The sequence below is a fragment of the Manis javanica genome, chromosome 10 (assembly GCF_040802235.1).
Source record: "Manis javanica isolate MJ-LG chromosome 10, MJ_LKY, whole genome shotgun sequence".
NCBI lineage: Eukaryota > Metazoa > Chordata > Mammalia > Pholidota > Manidae > Manis > Manis javanica.
This window is the reverse complement of record NC_133165.1, coordinates 81,907,042-81,933,974: the sequence shown is the minus strand read 5'-3', so window position 1 is coordinate 81,933,974 and position 26,933 is coordinate 81,907,042. Positions and strand designations below refer to the sequence as shown.

Below are 26,933 nucleotides of genomic sequence, written 5' to 3'. Positions count from 1 at the left end.
ATATATAATGTGTCTCTATTAATAAATCATAAACTCTGAATCTGAGGATTAGAATATAAAAATAATATTCAATAAGCTGTATAGAGGAAAGGAGCCAAGCAAGTCAGGAGAAGCACATTTTTTACCTTTACTGCATCATCCATAATCTGATGTAGAAGTGACTGCATTGTGTTGCATTTCCCTGGGCTCTGCTTTACCTTGGTCTTCACAGTTTGTTTCATACAAAATATTCATCTGATGTTTCATTTTCACTAGTTACAGGGAAAATTTTGAAATACATAGAAAATGCCTCAAGGATATCACTGTACCCTGAGATTAGGGCAGCTGTCATGGTATCTTGACTCCTCAGTGTAGAGTAGGAGATCCATAAAAGTTAGTACTAGGAAAATATCTGTATAAAAATTTTATTTCCTCATCTGTCAGAACAGCATATCAGCAAATCATTCTCACACCCTGAAGCAATGTAATACCACCTAGACTTACTTGTATTATATTCCATGTTTTGCAACACTTGTTCTCTGCAAATAACTCCTCAATCTCCTCAATCTCCTAAAGGAGCCTTTACTATTTGGGTGGCCTGGGAGCAGTACCACAGAGTTACTGTGAATTTCCTGTGTCCCATGCATCTCCAGGATTTCTTCTTTGGTACCCTTTTATGTTCTTATGCTGAATTATTCAAGTCAGTGTCTCTCCCACATATCAGTTTGAAAAACATTTGTTTCACTTCCTTTCAGGAATGACTGTTTCAATTTCATTGTGTTTTCTAACATCCTACAGCACAAGCCTTCCCAGATTCTGACAAATGGTGTGTTCTGATGGTGTTCCTCGGGAGAACCATATACTCTCCTTAGGCTTCCCTGATCCTTAGGTCCTGTGTTATAGGTAAAGATACTTCATCTCCCAAGTGCCTTCCAAAGCTACTTGCTAGCTCTATTAATAAAAATTCTGTATCCTCCAAGATGGACTGACGAAGGTGAATACCACTTGGGGAAAGTGTTGTCTCCTTTGCCGTGATTCCTTTCTGTAGGACTCACTCTGTGCGTGGGGATGTCCCTCACCATTGCTGCCTCTGTCACTGCTTCAGGGCACCTCTTTGCTCCTCAGTGCTCTGGCCCAAGGATAGACCAGACTGGGCCCAACAGTTATTATCAGGCATTAATACTTAACAAGGATTAAATATGACATGGAACAGAAATAAAAAGGGCTATTTGGTGTGGATATTCTTAAAAGCTGAAAAATCACAGTCTATCCTTGTGAGTTTCCCTACAGGACCGCCTCCCCATGTGGCTCCTTTTGAGGATCATGTCAAAGAAGCCTTTTTACCGCCTTCCAGGAAACCACTGTGTATTTTTTCATTTCTTCTCTTTTCTTCCTATTCACTTACCTTCCCAGCGACTGGGGCAATGTTGTACTTCTAAGAAGTGTCAGAGCTGGCATTTGTTCCAGGTCAAGGTCAACCTAAAGTTTAAGTGTTTCCAGGAAAGCTATAATTTTAGGATTTGGGGCAATTGCTCATCCTTAATCAATTCTTATAATCACGAATTAGTGAAAATGTTAGCTTTTCAAATGTTTCCTAATCACAAACAGTATCTCTGGGGCATCTGGGTTTATTCAGTAAACAACTAGGCTGACATCTCCCCAGAGACATGAATTAATTTGTAATATGAATATTTTTATATGATGCTTTGAGATATTCCCTACAAAATGCCTCATGTGCTGTTTCCCTCTGGACTTGTGAAGACATAAATTCTTTTCTATTGAAGAGAGCTGTCACAGTGTGAGAGGGTTAATGAGCACTTTCATAAGAAAAGGCTGTTGAGCTGGGCTTATGGGATTATGAGTTTGCCTGAGCGTTACAAAATAAATAATGCATGATCATGCATAAATTACTTTCCTACACTAAGACTTGACGGTTTTTGGAGAACAGCCACACGTCTTTCAAGTTAGTGCCTTTGATGTTCTTCACTTTAGCTCCCTCTTCCTACATAACCCAACACCTTCGTGATGGCCCATACCCTGACCCCAGACATTTATCACTGGATGGTACACCATTGCATATCACAAAAATACATGATCTTGTATCCTCAATTCAGAAGAAATGGCTGTACTGAGATTTGTAAATAAGTTCACATCATTGTTTGAATGGTAACTTGGAGAAAATAATTTTTAGTACAGAGAAAATATATTTCATACTAGAGCTTTAGGTCACAAATATTTCAATTCCTGGTATTAAGAATGATTTTAAATTCTGGAGAGTTGCTATTTATTATTTTTCCCTTTAAGGAAAATAACTACTTGATTCTCTATTATGAGTACATATTTACTCTGTACATGTAGAACAAATAGAAAATTATAAGAAAGGAAAATCTCCTATAATCAAATCACAGCAGTCCATCATTATTACTACCTTACACTAATTTACAACCTGTTTGAAAATAAGTCAATATGTCATGTAGTTATTTGCATTTTTTAAAGAAATGTTATAAATAACATTTGATATTTTCCTCACTTAACCTCACTTATTTCATTATTTTTAAAGCATTTATTTTATATTTTCCTCATGTTATTAAATGTTCCTAAAAACCAGTACTACTTGCTCATCATATCCCAACTTGTAAGGAAGAAAATGATACATTTTGTACTTCTTATAGTGACCATTATGGTCACTTCCATTTGTTACATAATAATATCTTAGTGGGCATTTTTGTGTGTAAAATTTTTGTCTTCATCATATTAATTTCTCATTTAAGAACTAGTCAAAAATAAATATTGAATAAGAACTTCCCATATGTATTGTCAAAGTAGTCCCTGAAAAAACGTGCCCTAGTGGATACTCCTATCGTTGGTAAGTAAGAACTTCTGTCACCCAAAACATTGGAGTTTTAAGCATTATTATTATGGATAGTATTTTAAATGTATTTTCATGGGAAGATAATCCTGATAGCTTTTTCATTGATTTTTTTTATAAGAGGTTATATCACTTTACTCTAAGTTGTCACTTCACTACCAGATCATCAGTCGTCTCTGTGTTTCCCTGATCTACAATGTTTTAAATTAATAATAGGTACGTAGTTATTCACTGTTTATGTTACTGATTTGACTGAACACACCAGTAAAAAGAATAATAATATCAGAGACTCAAAAAACAGAATACATTCTAACCTAAGAACATGGCAATACTACTACAGACTCCTTTAGGAGTGAGGCAGCCCAGTGGATGGGCTGGATATGTTCAAGGACCAGTTAACCATTTAGCAGCATGTTTTAAATGGGTAGCTCGCTCTCTAAAGTTATTTCTAACCCTCATATTCTAAGAGTCTATAAAAAAGAAGACATATGTTTTTATATATGTTTTTTGGCCCCTTTCATTGTACCATTATAACATGGCAGGACTACACTCTCCAAGCATGTACATAGCTGGTCTTATCCTTAATTCTGATCCATTCCAAGAGCACTGCTCAAGAGTCATGTTCAGACTCATTGTCATGTTATATAGAACAAGGTGGCAATTCAGATATTACTTTTCAAATCCTGTGTGAACATGAAGAAACTTCTTACACTTAGATTTTCTAGCAGAAAAATCTAACCTCATTGCTCTTACCCTGTGACGGGACTGCATTTACACCATTTCCATGGTTCCAATTCCCAAACGTTTAGGCACATAAATGACAAAGGGTTCATTCATACTTACTTTGTGGTGGTTCTCCATCACTTTTTGAAATTTAATCCAAAGTTCTGTATTGGGTCTGAAAAACATTGATTGCGACTGGCTATAATTTTGGGTTAAGTTTGTCATGCTTCCAAGCCCCCCATACTCTTCCAGGCAGAGTGCCTGCAAATGCAGGGGGATGTGCAATGGCACCAAGAGGGGCACGCTTCGCTCTTCTCATCACCAAGTCTACATGGAGGCTGATGAGAGCTCCTTTCTCACATTAAGCTATTAAATAATATTTCCCTGAATTCTGTGACTGGAAGACTGGTCAAGGGCAAATAACTGCTAGCAACTCCCCATGGCTGTTGGGGTGAGGATGGTCTGACCTCAGTGTGCTAAGAAAGGGGATGCTCTATAAATATTCATTAGTAGAAATGGCATGTGCTTTATTGGTTTCCTCTGCTTAAGTGCACAGGGAACAATTAAGTGAACAAACAAAAATGTCCTTGGTGATCCTTCAAACCACTAATGACTCTTCAGTGAAATTAAATTCGGCAGAAAAAAAAAAGAGAAAAAAAATAACCAGCACTTGTGGGATAGTGTCCACAGAGTTAGAAAATACAAGCATAATAGCATGTGTTGCAGCAAAAAAAGAAAAAAGAAAATCAGACGATAAAATGGCAGTTTGGTTCTTGTCACGTTGTCTTTACATTGTCTGTATGCTTGGGGTCATTGGGTGATTTCTGCGATAGGACACACTAAATGATCTACTCAAGTCACTCCTCCCCAGTTATCTCATTACTAGTTTTTGTTCTACATGAATGATTAGGAGAATTAAAGTTTGTTTATTTTGTTTTACTGATCATATAGTTTATCCATGGGTCCTATTAAGATAGGACTATTTAGTATTCATTAACCCCTGCTGTAACTCATGTACTGAGTTTTCATTTTCAAAACATGCAGGGACCTTGCTACATCTAAAGTTGTCATTAGCTTATGAAGAATGCAGGACCTGGGTGCACTCTGCTCAGTATCTATCACTTTATCATAAGTCCAGGTCTCAGCCCCTCACTTCACTGTGCTCTGCAGTGTCAGCTTTCCTAAAGTCCTGTAGCTGAGAACTGAGAAGTCTGAGCTGGAGCCAGACACTCAGTATGTGCATGTAACTTCCTGTGCTGGCTCACAGCCAGTCTACGTATCCAAAATAAATATTAAAAATTCTATACACCCTCACATCACCACTGCAACCACACTTACTGTGGAAAGGCCTTCAGATCTTTTATAAATATGGGTCAGTTATTGAGAGCATGGCAGGCCCTGGACAACAGCTACACTGAGTTTCTACCATGGCAAAATAGAGCCTGAGGTGGGCAGGACAGACCCAGGGAAGCAGGGATACGGAGACAGATGGGCCTGGAGAAACAGGCAGGGGCACATTCATATGGGTCTGTGTCTGTACTTTCTGTGTAATCCTTTTGTCTATTTTTCATACTATTGCCAATTTTGTTGTTTATCAGGAGTGTTTTTTTGTAGACATGGTCCTCTGCATTTCCTTACAAATTTAAAAATCATGCTGAAACACAAAAATAGTTTGCTAGGATTTTGATGGACTTTGTTAAATCAATGGATCAGTTGGCCAAATCATTTGCCAATTTGGTCAGTCAGTGTAACAATTTACATATTTAGAGAATTGAGTCTTCTAATCTATTAACATGGTGTCCGCATACATTTATTTAGTTATTCTTTAACTTCTTTCAGTATTTATAGGTTTTCCTTTTGGGTGCACATGTATCTGTGTGTTTAGAATTATTGCAACTTACTCAATTATAAGTATTCATTGTTTTGGGGTGTTGTTATAAAGGTATCCATTTCAAACAGTTGTCTTCTAATTTTTCACCCCTAGGACTTAGAAGAAGAATTGACCATTGTATATTGACTTTGTATCCATGAACGTTAAGTAGCCTTATAAATTAATTGTTTATTTTTTTAAGGTACTATTGATATACACTCTTATGAAGGTTTCACATGAAAAAACAATGTGGTTACTACATTAACCCATATTATCAAGTCCCCACCCATACTTCAATGTAGTCACTGTCCATCAGTGTAGTAAGATTCCACAGAGTCACTTCTTGTCTTCTCTGTGCTGCACTGTTTTCCCCGTGATCCTCCACACCATGCGCACTAAACATAATACTCCTCAGTCCCCTTCTCCCTCCCTCTCCATCTGCCCTCCCCCACCCCTCCCCTTTGGTAATCACTAGTTCCTTCTTGGAGTCAGTGAGTCCGCTGTTATTTTGTTCCTTTAGTTTTGCTTCGTTGTTGTACTCTACAAATGAGGGAAATCATTTGGCACTTGTCTTTCTCTGCCTGGCTTATTTCACTGAGCATAATGTCCTCCAGCTCCATCCACGTTGTTGTAAATGGTAGGATTTGTTTCTTTCTTATGGGTGAATAGTATTCCATTATGTATGTGTACCACCTCTTCTTTATCCATTCATCTACTGATGGACACTTAGCTTGCTTCCATATCTTTACTATTGTAAAGAAGTGCTGTGATAAACATAGGGGTGCATATGTATTTTTAAATCTGAGAGGTTGTATTCTTTGGGTAAATTCCAAGGAGTGGGATTCCTGGGTCAAATGTTATCTCTATTATTAGTTTTTTGAGGAAGCTTCATGATAGCCTTAGTTAGCTTCTCTATCATATCACATAATTATCACTTTTTTGTGGTGAGAAATTTTGGGATTAGTCTCTTAGCAGTTTCAAAGTATACAATGCAATATTGTTGATTATAACCACTATGCTGTTCATGAGAGTTCCAGCACTTATTCATATTTTAATTGCAAGTTTATACCCTTTAACACCATCTCCCCATTCCCACACCCCCAACCATCTTCTGGTAACCGACATTCCACTCTCAGTTTCTATGAGAAGTGATTCTCATAGAAACATTTATAGATTGCACACATCAGTTATATCAGACATTATTGGTCTTTCTCTGTCTGACTTATCTCACTTAGCATAGTGCCCTCAAAGTTTATGCATGTTGTCACATATGTCAGACTTTCCTTCTTTCCTGAAGCGGAATAACATTCACATCTTCTTTTTTCATTCATGTGTTGCTAGACAATTAGGTTGTTTCCTATTTTAGCTACTGTGCATAATGCTGTAATAAACATGGGAGTGCATGTATCTTTCCAGCATCCTGTTTTCCCTTAGTATGTATAACCAAAAGTGGATTGATGGTTCATGAGGAAGTTCTCTTTTTAATTTTCTGAGCACCATCCATACCATTTTCTATAATGACTGACCAATTTATATTCCCACAAGAAAAGGGTTTCCTTTTCTTGGCATCCTTACCAACATTTGTTTTTTTTTTTTTTGATGACAACTTTTCTAACAGGTGGGAGGTGATAGTTCATTGTGGTTCTGATTTGCATTTCCCTTTCCCTGATTTATGATGTTGATCATCTTTTCAAATACCTGTTAGCCATGTGGATGTCTTCTTTTAAAAATGTCTTTGTAGTTCATCTGCCCATTTTTTAATTGGATATTTTTTAAATTTTTTGTTATTGTTATTGAGTTGTATGTGTTTCTTATGTATTTTGGAATTTTTGAGGATCATCCATACTGCTTATCTGGTTTATCTGGTGTGGTTTGCAAAAATGTTCTCCTGTCCAGTAAGTTGTCGTTTCAGTTTTTGAAGGTTTCCTTTTGTGCAAAATTTTCTTTGTTTGATGTCAGATGAGTAAGTTTCGCTTTTATTTCGCCTTTTTTACTTTTGCTTTTGTCACTGTTTTTGTGTCATATCAAAAATATTATTCCCAAGACTAATGTAAAGGAGGTTCTTCCCTATATTGTATTGTAGGTGTTTTACAGTTGCAAGCTTTTTATTCAAGTCTTTAATCCATATCCAGTTGATTTTCATGAGCTGTGTAAGACATGGGCCAATTCCGTTTTTCTGTATGTGTTCATTTAGTTTTCCAAACACTATTATTGAAAAGATTCCTTTCCCCATTGAGTGTTCTTGACTTCCTTGTCAAATAATGTATGTGGAAGTTTATTTTTGGTTGTGTATTCGGTTCCCCTGTTCTATGTGTCTGTTTTGATGGCAGGACCATAGTGTTTTAACTGTAGCTTTGTAGTATAGTTTGAAATCAGCAAATGTGGTATCTCCAGCTTTGCTGTCTTTTCTTTAAATTGCTGTTATGGCTTAATATTGAAATATTTATTTTTATTAAATAGTAATATATACTAAACAAATATTATTTTTCATTAAATATTAAATATTTAATAGTAAATATTATATTAAGTATTAATACAATGATAAATATTAGGCAAAAATAATTTCAAAAATCAATAGCATGATTAATTTAAAAAACATAAAGTATACAGGATATGAAAAATGTGAGGTGTGATCAGAAAAATATAAATTTCTTTGTGAAATGTTACATGACATTCTATGTAAAGAAAATAGCATGAACACAATTAAACACCAATAAAAAAGTGGTAAAATATTTGCAACGCACATAACAATTAAGTTGTAAATACATAAGAAGTAAAAAAATTAATGCTCAGTTCTAGAAAATATTGTTAGAAGAAAAATATATTTGTACAAAAACATATTCTGCATCATAACTGAAGGTTGATTGAGAAAGAAATGTAAATTTATAATAAAAATTATAGAATAATAAAATAAGCTTCAAAAAGTCACTTTTTTATAGTAGTGAAAGTTTTTAAAGAAATCACAAAGTTTCAACTGTTAGGATTGATTTCAAATTATATATCACATAAATATTAACATAAATATTACATACCCCCCAAATGACTATACAAATTTATAGCTATTGAGATAAAAAGAACTTTTAGTATTTAATTGTCAAAATGATTTGAAAAACAGCCCATAAGAGATGTTTCATATTTATGACAGACCCATTAATATGAATATGTTTATGTAGGAAATTTATAGAAGGGCATAACAGAGACATTAAGGGTGGTTTTTACCTTTAGGTTTAATTTTTCTATTTCTGCTAGGTTAATTTATTAATAATAAGAAGTACTTAAGGTAAAAATATGTTATCCAAGGAAAAAGGGGTAATTATATTCTGCAACAGCTATTAGCAGCTACGGATGTTATTGAACAAAAGGAGGAAAAGGTAGGCTTGCTCTTTTTCATGTGATTTTTATTTTGTGTAAAGTCCTGTGTTAAGCATCGCTGTGGAATCTTTAATTCTCTGAAGACACCATCCCCAGTGCTGCCTATTTCAGGATATTTGCCAAAAGGTTACACAAAACATTGATAAATAACATTGGATCATAATTCACCTGGGACTTCTGTCCACATACAAGCCCATGCAAACCGTTACTCATCCTTCTAACCCTGGGGATGCTCAGGGATAAATAGCCAGCTTCAAGCAATGTCTGTGGTCTTTGAAAGATTTAGACAATTATCTTCTTCAAGAAATAGTTTGATACATTTTACCAAAGTAGAGAGATAGGAATAGTTAATTGAATTGTGGTAAAAAGGAACAAGTGTTTATACTTTTGAATTGATTGGAGACTTTGATAAGGCTGGATTTGTATATCAACAAATAGTAGGTCACCTAAAATAGATGAAATGAAGGGCTTCTAGAAGCAACCTTGAATTGGACATCATCTGATGACATAATTTACATTCCTGCACTCTCTAAAATGTCAAGTTTTCTAAAAGACAAAAGAAGTAAACATACAGTGTCAAACAATAGTGTCAATTTATTTACAAGATATTTAGGAGTGAGGACAAGGATTAAAGTTTCCAGGGTTGTGTAAGGCACAGTTGTGTTGAGACTAAAGGAAAGAGAGGTAGGTGGCCTCTATATGTTTCCTTTTCTATATTGTAAGTCTGTTAGTCTATTAAATTATTTTAATTTCTTAATCTATTGTAACTACTCATTTAATTTATTGTTAGCTGTGTGATGCTTACATTCTTGGGAATGCCTGGCTCATCCTAAAACAGCAAACCAGGGTCATCCCTGCATCTCTTTACCAAAACCTGTAAACTCTTGGAGATTTACTATGGGAAATGGGCAGATGGTGAGTACAGAGTATCTCCCACTTCCAAAGAAAAGGACAACTTTAAAGCAATTAAGTGAAACCCTCACATAGCCAATTAATTAGAATTTATATGCCAAATGATGTAGGTTTTTTCAATTTATTTATGTCCCTAACCAAGCATTGGTGAACAAAATCATTTAGCACGCATTAATGTAGTTAGTTGGTGTTAGCTGAGGAAGTTGATGGTCTAAGTCCAGAATTTAAAACTTTTAATCTCTGTTGTTACTATATTTCTGGCAGGTCTACTGAGGACACAGGAATTGAATCCATAAAAGGAAAGCTATTTCTCTGCCAAACACAGGAAAAAAGTCAAGTAAAACTATTTTTGCCTTCATGCAGGTATTATATAAACACTGAGTATATAGTCAGGTTATGGTGTGACTTAGGAGCCACTCAGAACATTACTTCCACCAAAACAAAACCCAATGAGAATCTCCTAGATTACAGTAGGGATACAGCAAAACTAAGAGTTGTAAGAGAAGTTTTAAAATTGAGTCCACACAATAAATAATGTAACTTGATCTAGGTCTGAGGGAAATATATATTTCGGTACCCTATAGCTCTGTGGTTATTACATTAAACAAGACAAAAACTAATGTATCCAACAAATTTTTATAACCTCTATGAAGCACAATGTGTGACAAAAACCCATGAAAAGTTCTTAATGTGCATTGGGAGATTTGGAAGAACTTCTCTGAAAAGTTCAAGTGGAAAAAAGGAACGAATCACAAAGAAGCAGGAATAGGTCAGAATCAGCAAATGGATGGAGCTTGGGAGAGGGAAAAACCACAAATGATTAGATGAAACTTTCTCCGGACAGGTAGCCCATGTAGGATGAGTTGTGCAGTGGAGCAGGGTCTTCAACTGTGTTGGTAGATGGATCTAGAAACATCTTGGGTCATAAACACATTTCACGTATTTTTAATTTATTCAGGAAAAAATGGTGATAAGCAGATAGTGACAGTGAAATTTTGTTTAGTGATGAGGGAAATATTCTTAAGGGGTTCAAGTGTGCTATGAACCAAACTATTCCAAAGGGCAAATAAACAGATAGTGGGCATTTAAAAAACCATCATGGAAAATTATGTTTTCCTTGGACTTTATTATTCAAAAGATCCATAGAAAGTATTTTTTCAAATACAGGTCATGACTACTTAGTACGCTATAAAATCTATTAGGTGATTCGTGTATTTATTCTTAATGAGGTGCATTAGAAAATAAATTTTCAGAGAGCAGGGCACCTAAGGGTTATTAATATTTTATTCACATTTTTGTTTCAAATATACATATGTGAATATGTATCAGTGTGGGTGTGAGAATGTACAGTGGGCTGCTAAATGAAATGTCGATCTTACCATATGTTGAAGTAAAAACATTTGAAAGCCAGAATTCTAACCAATCTGATGATATGCTATTAACAGAGCTGGGAGTTTAAATTATGTTTAAAATTCATTAAGTAAAACAAAATACATGTAAAATACATTGCTTGGCTTTTCTGAACAAACTTCATTGTTACACACTTTTCCCACCATCTTCCCAGATCTTAATCCCTCACTATTACATGCAGATTGGGCAAAGGTCAGGACCCAGGAATGAGAAACCACACATATCTCACCAGTTTCATCCTTCTGGGATTGACAGATGACCTTCAGCTACAGATTCTGATTTTTATATTTCTACTGATCACCTACATGTTGAGTGTAACTGGAAACCTGAGCATCATCATCCTCACATTTGTGGATCCTCACCTTAAAACTGCGATGTACATTTTCCTCCAAAATTTCTCCTTCTTAGAAATCTTATTCACTTCTGCCTGCATTCCTAGATTCTTGTACAGCTTATCAACAGGTGACAGGACTATTACTTATAATGCTTGTATGTGCCAACTATTTTTTATAGACGTTTTTGCAGTAACAGAATTTTTTCTCCTAGCAACCATGTCCTTTGATCGATATGTAGCCATCTGCAAACCCCTGCACTACATGACTATTATGAACTACGGGGTCTGCAAAAGGCTCGTCTTCTGCTGTTGGATGATGTCTTTGTTGATCGTATTGCCACCACTCAGCTTGGGACTGGACCTGGAATTCTGTGCCTCTAATGCCATTGACCACTTTGCATGTGATGCTAACCCTATGCTGAAGATCTCATGCTCAGATACATGGCTCATAGAGCAGATGGTTATTGCCTGTGCTGTGATGACTTTCCTCATGACTCTGGTGTGTGTGGTTCTGTCCTACATGTATATCATCAGAACAATTCTAAGACTCCCCTCTGCCCAGCAGAGGACAAAAGCCTTTTCCACCTGCTCTTCCCACATAATCGTGGTTTCCATCACCTATGGCAGCTGCATCTTTGTTTATATCAAACCTTCAGCAAAAGCTGAAATGGCCATTAATAAGGGAGTGTCAATACTCACTACTTCCATTTCCCCCATGTTAAACCCATTTATTTACACTCTGAGGAACAAACAAGTGAAACAAGCCTTTTATGACTTAGTCAAAAGATTTATATTGTTCTCAAGGAATTAGGGGAACATTGTTGTCTGGATCCCTAAACATATTTCCTTCAGTTTCTGTCTAATTTTCTTATTTTCTGATCTAGATTTGGCCTTCCACTCAGTACTGATGCTGGTCACGTCACCCCTTTCATCACCTCATAAAGAAACCTCTTTGAGATAATAATCATAGTGAATAAAAGTGAGAATAGTTGTTTCAGGAAATCTAAGCATGACTTCAGTCTTAACATTTCCTTACCAATGCTGAAAGGATTGGGAAATTTATCATAAAATATTAGTGCTATGGAGCACATCATTCCTCCAAATAAAACACACAAACAAAATACAAAACAAAACAAAAAAAACTTATTGAAATAAGGAGACATAATATTGAAAAGAATCAATAATTCCTGTGTGCAACAAGGAAATATTTTATAGACCCAAGATCTATTTTAATACAAAGAATAAGTATAAAATTTAGAATTTGAAAGAAGCATTTATTACTGAAGAATCTTTAAAATCACAAGATTCACATATTTTATTGACTGGATCCAATCCAATATGTAAGTTATTTAAAAATTATGGAAGGGAGATGAATTTATTAATATGAAGAAAGAAATGCATTGTTATTTCCTGTTAAAGATAAATCATTCCCTGAAGTTACATAAAAGAAATTGATATTGATGTACCAATTAAAATGTGAAATCTTGAGTGTAGAGAATTTAAGCAAACAGATGGCAGTGAGTCCAAGGAAACCAATATGGGGCTAAAAGAGTGATAAATTCATAACCAGTAAGCCAAGTATTCTGGAAATGAAGAAAAGAGAAATAGAACATAATGATAATACTAATATCACTGTGAAGATTTGCTCTTTTAATATGAAAAAAAAGTGTCCAAATTATGCATCCATGGGATAAATGGAAGTTTTCAGCCAGAGTTTCCAGAATTTCCCACCTGGCCTTAGGCCATTTTCATACCAGCATGTGTGTACAACAGCAGAGCCTCTGTTCTATCTGGGTCAAGGGGTGGAGAGACAATGGCCGTTCTCTCCTCCCCTCCATTCCTGATAACTAGTTGGTGTGGAGACACCAGTCACCAATGATCCGTCCATGGAGATCCCGATAGAAGGGATTGTCTGTGGGATAGAGCGTGAGCCACAGCCAGAAAGGACAGACGGAGTGAGGGCTGGCTAGCAAACTCAAGCAAGCTGTTGGCAATAAAATCTCTTTCCCAAACCTGCCATTCCCCGTGTCCTCCTTTGGTTTCATCCGATTCATAGCAACTTGCCCAGGAGAGGAGAACCCCTTACACCCAGAACTACAGCACCTAACAATGATTCACTAAAGAAAGATTAGCATTTTATTACTCATTATATTCTCTACCAACTTTAGCTTACATAGTGCAACATATGAAAACTTCCTTTGATACTTGTTCTCTTACCTCAAACCACTTCTCATATCGCGGCCCAGGTAGGCAGGAATTTTTCCCTCATTTTTCAGTTTTCATACTCTCAGGGCTCCCCAATTTAAATGACATTCCCACGAGGAATTTTTTGCTGACCTAGTCCTATGATTCCACCAACAGAACGACCAGGCCTGGGTTAGTCTGACTCATTCACGCTAGTGTCACCACTTACCCGCTGCTTTCATTCCTTGCCCTACCACAATTTCATGTTTACTTGTCTTTATTCTACTCTCAATGGCAAATGCCCCGGAGAATGTCTGCTTCATATGCCAATTCTAGAATCCTTTATGTCTGGCACCCAAACAAATACTAGTTGAATAAATGATAATTTTCCAATATGAGGTTTGAAACTTCTTATGATGCAAAATGAGAAATATGTGAGAACAAAAACCAAAGAAGTTATATTTGACATTAATCTGTGAACAAAAGATAATGAAAGGCATGGATATAAGTAAAAATTGTTAAAATATTTATTTCTAAATATGTGAAGGAAATAAAATGCAAACCAAAATTTGTTGAAAATTTATAATATTGATTGGAACTCCAAGGGAATATTTTCCCAGCTGGGGGCAAAATACTGTTGCAACTTAAGTCAGTCAAAAGGAGAAATAAAGTGGGAGAAACCTGTTAATTGCCTACAAGCAATCATCCACTTCTGCTTGCCTGGGCTGCAGAAACAGGGACCCCACCAAACGTGTCCATTCCAGGTAGGCCCTGCTCCCCGATGTAATCATGTATTGCTATAGGTTGTACTACTTCTCTCCACCCCTTGGAAATACCTATTGATGTGGAGATGCATTAAGGCCAGGTGAGAGATTCTGGAAATATTGCAATTTTACCCACAGCCCACCCTCCAGAAATCTCACATCACAATCTGATCTTTCCCCATCTTCCACAATGGCCTATGTGGGAGAAAACTGGAGCATTGTAACCAGACTAATAACATACAATAGCAACAGCTGTAAAAAATCAAGAGTATCCTCAAGCAGGAGGATTCAGCTAGTTTCAAAGTCCTGTGCAGACTAAGTCCATAGCTCACCCATTCCACAGGCAGGCAGTAGTTAAACAGGTAGGGAGGTCAGAGCAGTCATCATGCAGCAGCTGCAGCTGGGGGCGGGTTGAGGCCACAGGGCCTGTAGAAGAAAATAACCTTAAGGATGATAAGATTCATCTTTTAATGATATCAGCATAAGCAAATCTTGACCATCAGGCAGAATGCATGCAAGAGAGTGGTGCTGTGACTGGACAGTGGCAGGAATAGGGTCTCATCCGGGTCTAGTGTACCAGACTTTCAGCCCCCACCCTGTGGAAGTTATAGATGGGTCAATACATAGATAGGGCTACGGGAGGTACATGCACTGGCCGTAAAGATAAAATAAAACTCCTCTGATGCTCTTACCTCTCAGATGTTTTGGTTACACTACCGAGATTTTTGGGTAACTCTGATGTTACAAAGGACAACAAAGGAGGCCAGCTTCCAGGCCATTTCCCCAAGGTGCCAGGAGGACCAGACATCACTGGTCCATGTGTCGAAATGTCCAAAGCCACATCCACTCAGCAGTCTCTGGGGTCTGACGCAGTTGAGGCTGGCAGCAGGATGTTACTCTGCCGGCCATATCCTGGCTTCAATAACTCCACTTTGGTTTGCACATACACTTGTGTAGGAGAGAGAGCAATATGTGTGTTAGCATGTCCACAGGGCTCAAGGCTCCTTTTGGGGACCTCTAATTCAAAAACCATAACACTAACCATAACCAAACTGACCAGCCCTGTAGACTACTGGTGTCTGACTTCAGACCAGATTTCAACAGACCATTGTTCCTCTCTATCATGCCTGCCCGGGGTAGGGTTACATGGTACATGAAACTTCCACTTTATTCCTAATTCTTACACCCATTCTTATAACACATGCCCAGTAAAGTGGGTGCCTTGATTGCACTCAATCACCTGTGGCTGGCCATAGGCTGCAAAGAGATGCTCTAGGCTCCTTTTGGTCATTTGCTGATCTTCACGATGTGCAGGAAAAGCAACGAAAAGTCCAGTAGCCATGTCCACACAAGTCATGGCATACCAATATCCTTCTGATATGGGCAGAGGCCTAATACAGTCTATCTGCCACCTGACATGATGCATTTGTCCCTTTACTATTGTTTCATGTTGTTGGGGACACAGTGTAAGTCCGTCTTAGAGCACAGAAGGCACTCCTTCTGGGATCTGCTGGCTTCTTCAGAGGTCAATGGCAAGCCCCACCAATGGGCTACAGCCCACATTATCTTCTACCCCACATACAAGAAACACTGATGTAACCATTGGACGACATCAGAGGCAGGCTTTGCTTTTAGCCAGTGCACCTGGACCAATGTGTCTGCTTCATCATTCCGTGGAGGTGCCAAAGGCAAATGGGCAGTCACATGATATACAGTAACTGTCATAGGCTGACTAAGGCCCATAGTTCTTGCCACAACCATTGCCCCCAAAGGAGATGGTGACCAAACACCCGGTTGGCATGTTACCATGTCGGTAACCACAGGGTCAAGCCCCAATAGATGGCTCAGCTCGCAGTGCAGAAAATTATAGGGGAGGGCTCCTGGGTGATCCCTACTGCCCACAACTCAGACCATTGACTACTCTTCTATCTCCGTCCCCCATCTATATCATCTCAGTCTTAGCATGGAAAGCCACAGCCCTCCACCTGGGGCTGTCTACAACTGGAGCTGTCTGTATACCAAGCATCTTCAGGCATAGGGGCTTTCCCATCCTGATAAGGACTTTTGGCTACCACTGGCTTAAAAGCAAGTTCTTCCTGCTTTCCACTGATATAAGTCACTGGCCCCAATAAGTATCAGAGTTCTCCACTCAAGGGGCTAGTAGAATGAGTACTACGCTGCTGTAAATATGTGCCCCATTTGGCCAGTGTAGGCAGCTGTGCCATGCCATTCCATGGCCTTTGGGTACAGTATCATACTCACCCCGATATGGGATAGGTGTTTATTACCTTGGTCGGAGCTATTTCGGTGATGGGCTCTGTAGCCAGCAAGTCATGGTACAGAGTAGCCAGTTGCTTCTCTATCAAGCTGTACCAGGCCTCTGCTCCTTTACATAGTTGTGACCAGATTCCAATAGGTTGGTGTGTCCATTGAAGCCACTGCCAAAGACCACATCCATAACTATCTTCAGTTACATGAACATCTAGCTCCCAGGGCCTTGATGAGCCCATTACATTCAAGGCCTGTATGGCGTTGACTGACTGCTTGGCAGCAGTAAAAGCACTCCTACCTCATGCACTTTCATATCAACCAGTATAAGGGCTTCAGAATTTGTGCCAAGTGCAGGATAAACACTCTCTAGTAGCCCAAGAGACTCAGAAACTCATGTAAGACTGCCACAGTGGTAGTGGTGGGGGAAGCCTGGACCTTGTCTATGACTGCTTCAGGAATAACTTTAATAGTTTTACCTGACCAGACAACCCCCAAGAATTTTACAGACAAATGAGGTCCCTGAACTGTGGTGCTGTTCACAGCCCATTCTTCCTCCTGTAGATGTTGCATCAATCTAGGAACTTTAAATCTGAAAGAATCAGATGAGGGTATAATATCATCAATGCAGTGATATGACCACACTGTTTGCATTTTCTTCCATGTGGCCAAGTCCTGGGCTACAAGTCCGTGACAGACGGTGGGACTGTAGAAGTATACCTGTGGAAGGACAATGAATGTCCACTGCCAGCCTTCCCCCATGAAGGCAAACAGTTCCTGACTTTCCTGTGCTATGTCCATAGAGAAGAAAGCATTAGCAAGGTCTGCACCATGATGGTACATGCCCAGCTCATGACTGAGTGAGTTTCTGTAGAATGGTTTCTATAGAGGGGACAGCAGCATGCAAAGAGAGTGTGACTTTATTCAATTCTCTGTAGTCCATGGTCATTTGTCAGGAGCCATCTGGCTTTTTCACTGGCCACACTGGGGAATTAAAAGGACTATGAGTGGGCTTTATGATTCTCACCTTCTCCAACTCCTGTAAAGTTTCTCCAATTTTTTGTGTTCCCAGGCAATATATACTGCTTACTATTAGTCACCCACCAAATTACAGGCAGAGCTACAGGCAGGTGCTTAGCATGTCTTCTCAGAACTGCCTTTACCACACACATCTTTAGTCTGAACTCACCTGTAGTCGCCCCTAACCACAGGCTCTGCAGGATATCTACCCCCAAAATATATTCAGGGATGGGAGAAATGTACACAGTATACTCCTTTGGAGGTAAATGCCTTATACCCAATGTAATTTGGGCTTTCTTCACTCTAAATGCCTTATCCCCATTGCTGTCTGTCAAAGCAGGGGTCCTGGGAAAATGCTCAGGGTTGCCATAAATCAGGGAACACTCAGTTCCTGTGTCCACTAGCACCAGGACACACTGTATATTCACAGGGGACCAATGAATTGCTTATTCTACATGTGGCCTCTGGTTCCCGCCATGTCCCCCAAGATGGGAACCTTGACCCCATCCCTCAGTCTAACTGTAATGTCCAATTGTCCTCTTGTGGGGGTGAGGGCCCAGGAAATCCTTAGTACTGTCCCCCAGGAAGTTTTTCAGGGGCACAGGCTGGGCATGAGGCCTTGACTCAGGTTTCCATGTCATGGACCTCAGCAGCTGGAACTGCTGCTCTGGCTTTAATTGGTGTCACAGTTCTAACAATATTCTCCTGGGCTTCCCATCAAGTTTTTCTTTCACTACCCTTGCTTTTTATTAAACCAACTCACAGCTGGGTCCTTAAGGCCTTCACGAGGCCTATTACACCTCTCCTTTCAGTTGTAGCCTGTATTTCCTTCCAGGCTCTGACCTCCCCATTTCAGCCTCACTTTGGGTTGCCCTATGTGGGGGTCGAGAATAGTCACTAAGGACCCAAAGAGAGATGGGGGAGCTGTATGCTGCACGAGATTTCTCATTCTGTGTTGCACAACTCCTCATCGGGGCTCTGGGGTCCATATTATAGAAGATAATTTTCATTCCCAAGTCACGTAACACCTGCTGGAGCTCTGCATAGGTTTTCCAGCTAGTGGGTGAATATGGTAAATCGTCCTTATTGGCCAAACTGCTCTCATGGCTGCTCTCAGACAATCCAGAAGCACCGGAATCCCGGAGCCACCGCCAGAGGGAAGGGTGAGTCATCAGGCAGGCCTGACTACCCATTTCAGAACATGACATAACAATGTTTTCCACCCCCGTATCCCATAGATGCAAAAGCCATGCACGCAGAGGTTCCAGTGTCTTCTGCTGAAACCTGATGCTCATGTCCCCCAGCTCATCCAGGGTATAGGGGAGGAGAACGGAGTGCTCCACAGCCTGGGGAGGGGCAGCTCCTCCCTCTGAGGAGCCCTTGGTTGTTGCCTTTTTATTTTTCTAATTACAACGGGGCAGGTTTTTAATACCAGAGGGGCTAGTTCCTTGGTAGTGGCTTTGGCAACAGACGGACTCTCAGCCCCAGCCCCTCCCCCTCCCCCAGCATCTCCTCGACCGTCTCCGGGGCTATCGTCACTGCTCTTTCCTCCGCCTCCCCCATGGCCTCCCTCAGCACAGCTGCTCCTGCTGCCTCCTTGATGCTAACGTATCTTCCAGGAGTACAAGCTGCCTTCTCACTAACTGTCTCTCTTTCTTAAGGGCATCCTATAGATCATCACACAGTTCCCCCAAACATCACTGAAGTGTGTCTTTCTCCTGGAAACCCCTTTCCACTATTTAGAGAAACAGACACCCCACCATCCTGGCTGCTACACAACCCCTCAGGGCCTCTGAACAGTCTTCTATCTCATGAGGACTAATTCCAGAGCTTCCAGTGTCTCCACCCCTACCCAACTGGGGAAGGTTCCACCCTTCTAGCAAGTGCTTCACCATAGACCAATTCCCCACTAGGGGCTCCCCAGTTGGAAGCCCCATAGATAGGGGGCCCTTCCGTGAAGCTGTACCCTCCACCACTGCAGCCACTAGGGCCTCCCCACCATCCACGGAGGGGATTCCAGGTATCTTTCCATCATCTCTAGGGGCAGCCCACCTAAGAATTGCACCCATGAAGACAGATTTCAGGTTCTGAGGTCCTGTGAACTACCATCAGATGAAACTATGGGGGGAAAATGTTTTCCTATCCCAGGGCAAACTACCTGAAACTGAAATCAGTCAAAGGGAGAAATAAAGTGGAAGAAGAAGAGATAAAGCTGCTTATTGCTTACAAGCAGGTGTCCACTTCTGCTTGCCTGTGTCTCTTGTGACCCAGCTCCAAAAAGGGACCCCAGCCAACCACTCTGGCCTCTGCATACCCTCACTTGCCCTTGTATTTCATATTGATATGGAGATGGACTACTTTTCTCTACCCTTTGGAACCACCTATTGATATGGGGAAGAACTAAGGCCAGGTGAGAGATTCTGGAAATATTGCAATTTTATCCACACAATATTATCAATAAATCATAATAGATTTTTATATTAAGTGTGTGTTCATTTTTCCCTGGCTTACATAAAGATGTTTGTTTTTATTTTTGTTTCTCTTACAAGTAAGGTATTTGGATCAACATCTAACACAACACATTTAGTTGTTATGTTACAACATTTGAAAATTTCCATCTTCTTTTTTTTTTCATTCTTTAATTCAGGGAGAAATTAGGTCATTTGTGTTATATGATATCCTTGGTTATTAAACTGACTGTTTCCTTATGGTATCACTTAACTTGTTTCTCTATCACCCCATTTCGTCTCACATTAGATTAAATTATCAGTTAGGTTTATATTAGTAGTTTTAGCAAGATGGTAGATAGGTGAGGCTGTATGTTTTCCATAGCACCACATCATGAGCCTTAATGTCCATTTGACATGCATTTTAACAATGCTTAGATTGATCAGTGTGTTCAGGTCTCGGCAGCCTCACCTCTCTATTGTGAATATTCACAAATGGTGTTTAGCACATACTAATGCATTGTCGAGGTTCATTCTTCTGTTAATAGGTTGAAAGCATTTTTTCATTTGTATTACTGTGAATTCATGTCTTTTTTGATAAACTATCTGATTCCAAGGAAGGATATAGGGCATCAACATTCCCTCCTTTAGCCATGTTCTGGGGTAGAAATATGATGTCCTAAGAATTTCCACTGATGATCAGTTTCCTTTTAAAAGCTATATACACATTGATTTTTTAATGTATTTCATTTTTTTGAATCTATTAGAGTAATCATTACATTTGAATGCTCAAATTGTCCCATTTTATGTCAGCAGGTAGGATTAAAATTGGTTCTTGTTTTCTCATATGACATTTTTACTATTATTTTTCATTCTGGTGCAATAAGATATTACAGGTTTAGTTATTTTTTTATTGTAGTATAGTTGATATACAATCTTATATTGGATTCAAACATACAGCACAGTGTTTCATATTAACAGTTGCCATATTATTAAATCTTCTCCCCCTCTATTGTTGTTACTGTCTATCAACATAGGAAGATGTTACAGAATCATCACCTATATTCTCCATGCAGTACTATTATCCCTGTAACCAGTTTACATTATGACTGAGAACTTTTGTGCCCCTCTATCCCCCTCACCCTCCCTGCCCAAACTAGTCCCCCGTGGTGACAACCAGTCTCTACTCAGTGTCTTTGAGTGTCTTGCTATCATGGTCCTTATGCTTTGTTTTGGTTTTATAGTCTACAAACAAGTGGAATCATATGGTTTTCATCTTTCTCCACCGGGCTTATTTCACTGAACATTATTACATCCTCTAGATCCATCCTTGTTATTGCAAATGGCAGGATATCTGTTTTTTAAAACTGAATGATATTCCATTGTTTATATGTATGACATCTTCTTTATCCATTCATCTATTGTTGAACACTTATGTGCTTCAGTATTTGCGCTATTGTAAATAATGATGTGATAAAAATAGGAATGCATATGTATTTTTGAATCAGGGATTTTGTTTTCTTCAAATAAATTCCTAGAAGTAGAATTACTAATATACAATAAAGGAGACAGGAATATACAATGGTGAAAAGACAGCTTCTTCAATAACTGGTGTTAGTAAAACTGTATAGCTACATGCAAGACAATGAAACTGGATTATTATCTAACTCCATAAAAAAAGTAAACAAAATGGATAAAAGACCTCAATTTAAGATATGAAACTTTAAACCTCTTAGAGGAAAACAGGCAAATCTCTTGAACAACAGGTATGAGCCATTTTTTCCTGTACAAATGTCGTCAGGCAAGGAAAACAAAATAAAAAATGAACAAGTGAAACTATATCAAACTAAAAAGCTTTTGTAGAGCAAAGGACACCATCAACAGAACAAAAGACAACATACATTATGGGAGAATATATTCTTAAATGATTTACCTGATAAGGAGTTATCATCCAAAATGTAAAGAACACATATGCCTTAATACCATAAAATCAAATAACCCAGTTAAAAAGTGGGCAGACCACCTGCGCAGACACTTTTCCGAAGAAGAAATACAAATGGCCAACAGGCACATGAAAAGATGCTAATTATCAGGGAAATGCAAATCCAAACCGCAATGAGCTATCACCTGCACCAGTCAGAATGTCCACTGTCCAAAAGACAAGAAATACCAAGTGCTGGGTGAGGATGAGGAGAAAAGGGAACCCTGCTACACTGTTGGTAGGAATGTCAATTGGTACAAACGCTGAGCAAAGCAGTATGGAGTTTGTAGCTTCTTTGCCTTAACCTGGAAAGAACTCTCTCCATGAAGCTCCGGTTCCTCTCAGTGGGAAATAATATTTAGAGACTGCATCTTGTTTCCCAAATTGCTTACAGTGTAACATGGATAATGGGCCAGGGCAGCTAGGTATAAATACACTAAAATTTAGAATTTTCATTTTGACAAGCATTCTACAATATTTATAGATTATTGAAGGAAAAATTTTGTAACTTATCTTTGTTATTGATGAAGATTTTGGGTTATAGTGTAGAATATATTTTCAACTCAAGTCACCATATATACTTTCATTTTTATAGTATTGACAGAGTCAAATTTGTCTATTTCACACATTCGGTTTCCAAGAGCTTGAACAAAATCAATCTGGTAAATACTGTTTCCTATCTCAGATATTCCTATATGCCAAGTCAAAATTCCAAAGAAATATACAGAGGTTTATGCTTTGAAATAAAAAACAAGTGTGGGTAAAAATGCAGTATTTCCACAATCTTTTGCCTAGCCTTAGTGCTTCTCCATGTCAGTAGGTGTTTCCAAGGGCTGGAGAGAAGTAGTCCATCTCCATATCAGTAGGTGATTCCAAGGGGGAACAAGGGTTTGTGTGGACCAGAGAGGTTGGGTGGGCTCCACTTTTGGAGCTGGGTCATGAGAGACACAGGCAAGCAGAAGTGGATGATGGTTTGTAAGCAATAAACAGGTTTCTCCCTCTTTATTTCTCCCTTTGACTGATTTTGGCTTCAAAGGTAATTTGCCCCAGGCTGGGAACATATGTCCCTCCCTCCCCTGGCCCCCTGGGAAGTTGCAGCAAGTAATTTTGTATTTTATATAAGCTAATTTTCTACTGGATTTTAGAGGAAATTCAGTACATTATCTCTTGCAGAGACTCTGAATTTGACCTCTGCTATTCATTTGACTTTTCCTTCAATAAAGGGTAAACATCACCATTCATCTTAGGGAATTTGCATTAATGTATTCAAAATTTCTTACCACCTTAAAATCAACTTGGTTAACAAAAATGGTGATATCCTGCTGACTATACTGATCTTTCTGAGGTTAGCCTGGATTGTTATCATTACCAGTAATATCACCAAAGGCTTAATTAATGAGAATAAAATATTGTTGGGAAGGAAAAATGTTCTTCTACCTTCAATGTTCTTCTGACTGGCCTAAGAATCATATTGACATGATACATATTTATAGGAGACAATCAAATTTAATTACATATAGGTGAAGAATCCACACAGACATGAGATTTCAAAGACAGGGAATAAAATGAGGTATATATGCCACCTGAACTAAGGAGAAGAGTGGTAAGGGTCTGGGACTTCAAAGGAGAGGAAAGTAATTCACAGGAAGATGAGAGCAGATGTTTGGTAAACAAGTGTTTGTTGGGCAATGGAAAACAATGTGACATGGAGAGGAATTTTAATAGATTTTGCTAAATTCCTCCCTGCCTACTAGGCCTATCGTAATGTAAGCTATCTCTGGTAATAGCTATCTTCCTGGAGTGGGTTTTCTGTCTAAATTCTTTTAGGCAGTTAGGAGGAAGAAGAAAGTTTGTATGTGAGTCTTTTGCACCTCAATGCTTTTCAGATCAAAATAATGTGCCTGTCACAATGACACGTCTTGAGGCAACCTGCCCTTGGTCCCGACACTTTCAGATGGTCATTTTTGTCCTAAAAATATGATTCTAGCTACAATCATTCCATTTATATGCCAAGGTCTAGAATGGCATCTGGTATGCAAGCTCATACAGAGCCTTGTTGAAACACGTTTCATCCACTATGATCTATGGAAACTATCACATCTAAAATTGCATATTTCTGAAATTTATAAAGGAGCAGATCTGTAATATATAATTTTAGCCAGAAATAATAACATGGAAGGAGGCCCCAAATCAGCTGAAATTACTAATATAGTCTGCAAATACGTAGAATCAGACAAAGTAAATCAAGATAGGGCAATATTTTATTCATTTTTTTTAGAATTTTCTCATTTGTTTGACCAAATGTAAGTTTCTGGACCATGTCCTTAAATGCCTGTTTCACTTGCTGGTTCCTTAAGGTGTAAATGAAAGGATTCAATAAGGGGGCAACTGAGGTATTGAGCACAGCTACTCCTTTGCTTAAAGTCACTCTATCATTTGCTGATGGTTTTATGTACATGAAGATACAGCTACCATAAGAGATGGAAACTACAATCATGTGGGAAGAACAGGTAGAAAAGGCTTTGGTCCTTTGCTGAATAGAAGGGAATTTGAGAATTGTTTTGATGATGTAGCCATAAGAGAGAATCACTAACATCAGTGTGACCATTAGTGTGACAATAGCCAAGAGAAAACACATTAGCTCTAGGAAATATGTATCAGAACAAGAGATCTGCAGGATGGGAGATGAATCACAAATAAAATGATCAATGACATTGGAAGCACAGAATTCCAACTTGAGTCACAAGATCATTGGAGGAAAGATAATCAGGAATCCAGTTACCCAGGAGCTGAATACAAGTTGGTAGCAAACTCTGTTGCTCACGATGGTGGTATAATGCAGGGGTTTACATATAGCCACATAGCAGTCATAGGACATGGCAGCCAGAAGGTAAAATTCAGTTACTCCCAAAAAGATGAAAAAAAATAACTGAGTCATACAACTCATATAGGAAATAGTCCTGTCTTTTGTTACAAGGCTCACCAGAAATCTTGGAATACAAACAGTTGTGAATGAGATTTCTAAACGGGAAAAATTCCTTAGGAAGAAATACATTGGTGTCTTAAGGTGGGAATCCAGAAGAGTAAGAATAATGATGGTTAAGTTTCCTGTGACGCTAAATATGTAGGTAAAAAATAGAAAGAGGAAAACTACAACTTGCAACTCAGGGTTATCTGTCAGACCCAAAAGAATGAACTCTGTCTGCATTGAATGGTTTCTCATTTCTCTCTTATGAATTTTATCAAAGCTAGACAAAAAAAGTAAAAAAAAATGGTAAGGATTAACTATTGGAGTTATTAAGAAATAACAAAGAGTGAGAGAGAAGCTAACATACATTGATCACCAACAATGTACCAGGCACTATGTCTGGAGATTTACATAAATTTCCTTATTAACATCTGCAACAACCCTCTTTGAGAAGAATGTTACTCTCTCCACTTTCATGAGAAGGAAATCTAGACTCAGATTGAAGTTTTCTGGGATATATATCTAAACCCCAGCTTTGTAACAAAAAGTTGATGAATCTTTAATAAATATAAATGCCCAAGACACTCAAAAAACTGTTAGAATACCTTTAGTGAGATCTAGGCATTTATTTTTATACAAAGTTTACAAGTTCATAGACAAATGAGGAAGTAACTTCGTTTGTAATTCAGTTGGGCCTTGAACTCCAAGTCTTATAAATACCACACCTTTGCTGTTTTTAATTTTATATTTTTAACTTTATCATAGTGAATACCCACTAAAATGTCCTAGCCTTGAGACATGTATAGACTTCAGAATGTTTATGAATTCACTTGAATAATCCTATGGTAATTATGTGTGAAGAGGGCATGCAATTTCCTTCTAAAGAAGGAGCATATAACACACAATACGTGCAGAACTCAGTACAACCCAGGCCAATTGGGTGACAAGTCAGAAAATTGCAAATAGAACCTGAAAGATATAGAATGTAGTCATAATATCATAGAGCTAAAAGGAGTTTCATAGATCATTTGTCCAATCCTGTACATAAAAGTAAAATCTTTTACAAAATTAAAGAAGGTATCTATTTATCCAGGTTACTTTTAAAGTTGCAGTTATAATAACTGATAGCTTTAACAAATAAGAAAATCTTTAAAACATAAATATAAATAAAAGTGAGAAATCCTTTGTAAATGGAAAAACATACACACTCTTGCAACCACATTTTAAATAGGGGTTTTCAACTCCTTACACATTTTAGAAATCAGCTACATTGTTTATAAGACCTATATGAGGACTTTTTCTTTTTTTCCTTCTTCCTCTTCTTTTCTGTCTCCTTCCTCAGAATGTTTTATGAACTAGATTGCAGATTGCAGATCAATTGGACTATTTCCTTATTGAGTTTATCATTAATACTTTCCCTAAAAGACAAAAAGAAAGGAAGAAAAACCCACAAATAAGCCAAAGAATATATATTCTCTTCTTTAGAATTATCATTCTCGGGAATGAAGAATTTTCTACAAAGAAAATTAAAAATCAAATGAATATGAGACATGTTAACAGGAGAAAAAAACCTGAAGTTAAATTATGTACAATTTTTAAATAAAGCACAAAAAATGTTTGCTAACAGACCCACATTTATTTTTAGTTTTTCTGTAATAAGGAAGCCAAAAGTAGATAAACCTATGTTCACTAAGTAAGGTTTCATTATTTTAGCTTATGATCTAGATATTCAATGAATTTAACTTACCTCACCATTTAGCTTAACAAAACTTTAGGGGCAGTTTACCAAAAAAATCTGAGGAGCTATTCATAAGTATCTATACTATGAAATA

The 26,933-nt window shown here is 38.2% G+C and overlaps 2 protein-coding genes across 2 annotated transcripts; one reads left to right on the top strand and one right to left on the bottom strand.

The window, feature by feature from the left end:
• Positions 1 to 11,341: 11,341 nt before the first annotated feature.
• Positions 11,342 to 12,280, top strand: LOC140843766 (olfactory receptor 6C2-like). The gene has a single exon (XM_073214191.1). The coding sequence runs from the start codon at positions 11,342 to 11,344 to the stop codon at positions 12,278 to 12,280; it is 939 nt and encodes a 312-aa protein (XP_073070292.1).
• Positions 12,281 to 24,336: 12,056 nt separating this feature from the next.
• On the bottom strand, positions 24,337 to 25,356 carry LOC118971924 (olfactory receptor 6C70-like). Its single transcript, XM_037015809.2, is given in 1 exon segment — positions 24,337 to 25,356. A coding segment is annotated over 1 exon segment (1,020 nt).
• Between the last annotated feature and the right edge of the window lie 1,577 nt (positions 25,357 to 26,933).